This window comes from Gigantopelta aegis, chromosome 3 (genome assembly GCF_016097555.1).
Source record: "Gigantopelta aegis isolate Gae_Host chromosome 3, Gae_host_genome, whole genome shotgun sequence".
Classification (NCBI taxonomy): domain Eukaryota; kingdom Metazoa; phylum Mollusca; class Gastropoda; order Neomphalida; family Peltospiridae; genus Gigantopelta; species Gigantopelta aegis.
The window spans coordinates 7,863,578-7,866,186 of NC_054701.1; the positions used below are offsets into that span (position 1 = coordinate 7,863,578).

General features: G+C 41.1%; 1 protein-coding gene across 1 annotated transcript; it reads left to right on the top strand.

Annotated features, from left to right (window-relative positions):
- The first annotated feature begins 1,337 nt into the window (after window positions 1-1,337).
- On the top strand, window positions 1,338-2,303 carry LOC121367296 (beta-1,3-galactosyltransferase 1-like). Its single transcript, XM_041491408.1, has one exon. The coding sequence runs from the start codon at window positions 1,338-1,340 to the stop codon at window positions 2,301-2,303; it is 966 nt and encodes a 321-aa protein (XP_041347342.1).
- Window positions 2,304-2,609: the final 306 nt, after the last annotated feature.

Here is a 2,609-nt window from a genome sequence, read left to right on the forward strand (position 1 = left end):
ACCGTTACTTGCCCAAGCTTAAAAAAATTTGAAATGTATTTTCTGGGGGACCATGCCCCATATAAACTTCGCTCAACATAGTCTATAACCCCAACCCCGCTGAAATCCCTGCACACGCGCCTTGGAAACCCGCTACATATTTTTTAGCAAGGGATCGCTTATATTTACCATCCCACAGACAGGATATGACATACCATGGTCTTTTATATACCCGCCGATGGCGATCGATCCTAGACTGACCGCGCATTTCCAAAAAAAACACCTTTTTAGTAATGAATAAAAATAACATATAGTCTTGAAAAATGTTACGTAAATCGAACACAGTACCATCTTCCTCTACCCCTAGAGCGTTACGTAATTAGTAAGACCCCCTTACATGCGTAACGCGTATGCCAACAGCTGGCTACAGTCAAACTTTCAAGGCAAATCTCCCACCCACCGACCCCTGGAAAGGCGTTGTACCATACCTCTATGGATATAAATATGTTTTGGAGATATGAGACGACCCCTCAATCAAGACAGTTAAATTGTTCAAAAATTGCGAAATCTCACGTGATCTCTTGTTGGGGAATTCCACACTTGTGATAAGCCAATGAAAACCGGGATCGGTAGGAGCCCGTCAAAAGTGTTCCACTTTCGAAATACTGGCTTTGTTTTTGACCTGGATAACCCAGCGTAGTGAAACCAATGCGGAGTGCGGCGTCATATATGCACCAAACGTAATTGGATTTTCTGTTCTATATGCTTAAATAATAAAAATATTCCGGATACTGCCGCTTTAACAGTTGAGGTTCGAGGATTACAAAGGCATTTTGGCCTTATTGTCGGGGGGGGGGGGGGGGGGGGACGTAGCTCAGTGGTATAGCGCCCGTCGATGGACCCATTGGGCTATTTCTCGTTCCAGTCAGTGTTCCACAACTGGTGTAACAAAGGCTGTGGTATGTACTATCTTGTCTATGGGATGGTGCATATAAAAATCCCTTGCTTCTAATCGAAAGGAATAGCCTATGATGTGGCGACAGCGGGTTTCCTCTCTCAATATCTGTGTGGTCCTTGACCATATGTCCGACGCCACATAACCGTAAATAAAATGTGTTGAGTGCATCGTTAAATAAAGCAGTTCCGTTCCTTATTGTCAGATATTGAATACAGCTAGAGGACACTTAAGTTATTCTACCATCAAAGAAATAATAATTGTATTTTTATTTTACTTTCAGAATACTATTACTTCTTGCTCTCTCTCTCTACAAGTGTGGTTAAAAACAACAGCCCTCCTTAACACATCCAGTATGATTCCAAAGACTGTTTATAAATACCTTTTTATCATCACGTTAGTTATGGTATCTGCCGGGATCGTTATGCAGTTTCGTTCAGTTTTTGTCACAGCCGGTCGACACAGGACGACACAAACAGATCTACACATAGAAGGTCCAGTTGTAAATCCTCATCTGTTTCGCTATCTTTTGAATCCCAAGACTTTCTGCAGCAAAAAGGATATATTCATCATAGCATACGTTCACAGTACACCGGACCATTTCGAGAAACGAGACGCAATTAGACAAACATGGGGCAAAATGAAGTATTATCTGAACAAAAGGGCTGAGGTAGTTTTTATCATGGGACAAGTCGCAAACACAGGAGTGATGACGTCAGTGAGGAATGAGTCGGGTATCCATGGAGACATAGTCCAGGAGGATTTCGTCGACAGTTATCGTAACTTAACCTACAAGGCGATCGCTGGATTGAAGTGGGTGTCCACGTTCTGTAGACAAGCTGTGTATGTTTTAAAAACAGACGGTGATATTTTTGTTAATGTATATGCGCTTGTGAAATACATGCAGTCAACTGCTGAATTACGATATGCAAGAACTAAACTAATCCAATGCATTGTTTGGCAAAACATGAAAGTGATACGCAACAACAGTTCTAAATGGTACGTGTCCAAAGAAGAATTCTCGCCGAACGTGTATCCGCCATATTGTTCCGGTTCTGCGTATTTGATGAGCTCTGGCGTCACAGGGAGATTGTACAGGACATCGTTGACCACTCAGTTCTTCTGGGTGGATGATTATTACATTACTGGTTTGCTTGTACACAAGCTGAACATCACGCACAGGCCGTATAACAGAGCTTACGTTTTTGATAATTCCCGTGTGTTGGAAGAGTTAAACAACACCAAACACCATTCATATGTTTTCTTCCATGTAAACGTTCCCATGATGTTTAAGTTATGGAACGTTGTCATCTCTAGAGAAAGCAAAGACGTGCGTGCCAAACACTATAAACGTTTAGACCGATATTAGATTTAAACTAATGATACATATATTCGTTAACGATCCGTTTATCGTCCGTAAAACGCATCCGATTACGGATGATTTCGAACCAATGGTTTTTAATGAATTATCGCACGTTTCGTACCATGTTGGAAAATGCTCCGTGTGTGTACCGTTAACGGAGCAAGGATTCCTATATTATGACATCATATTGGGAAAGACCCTGTATTAGGAAAGTAGTACTAGTATTCTAGTCTCGAGGTTGGGATTAACAATACAATACAATACAAAATGTTTTATTACCGTGCTTACATATGATGTATACATATAATTATA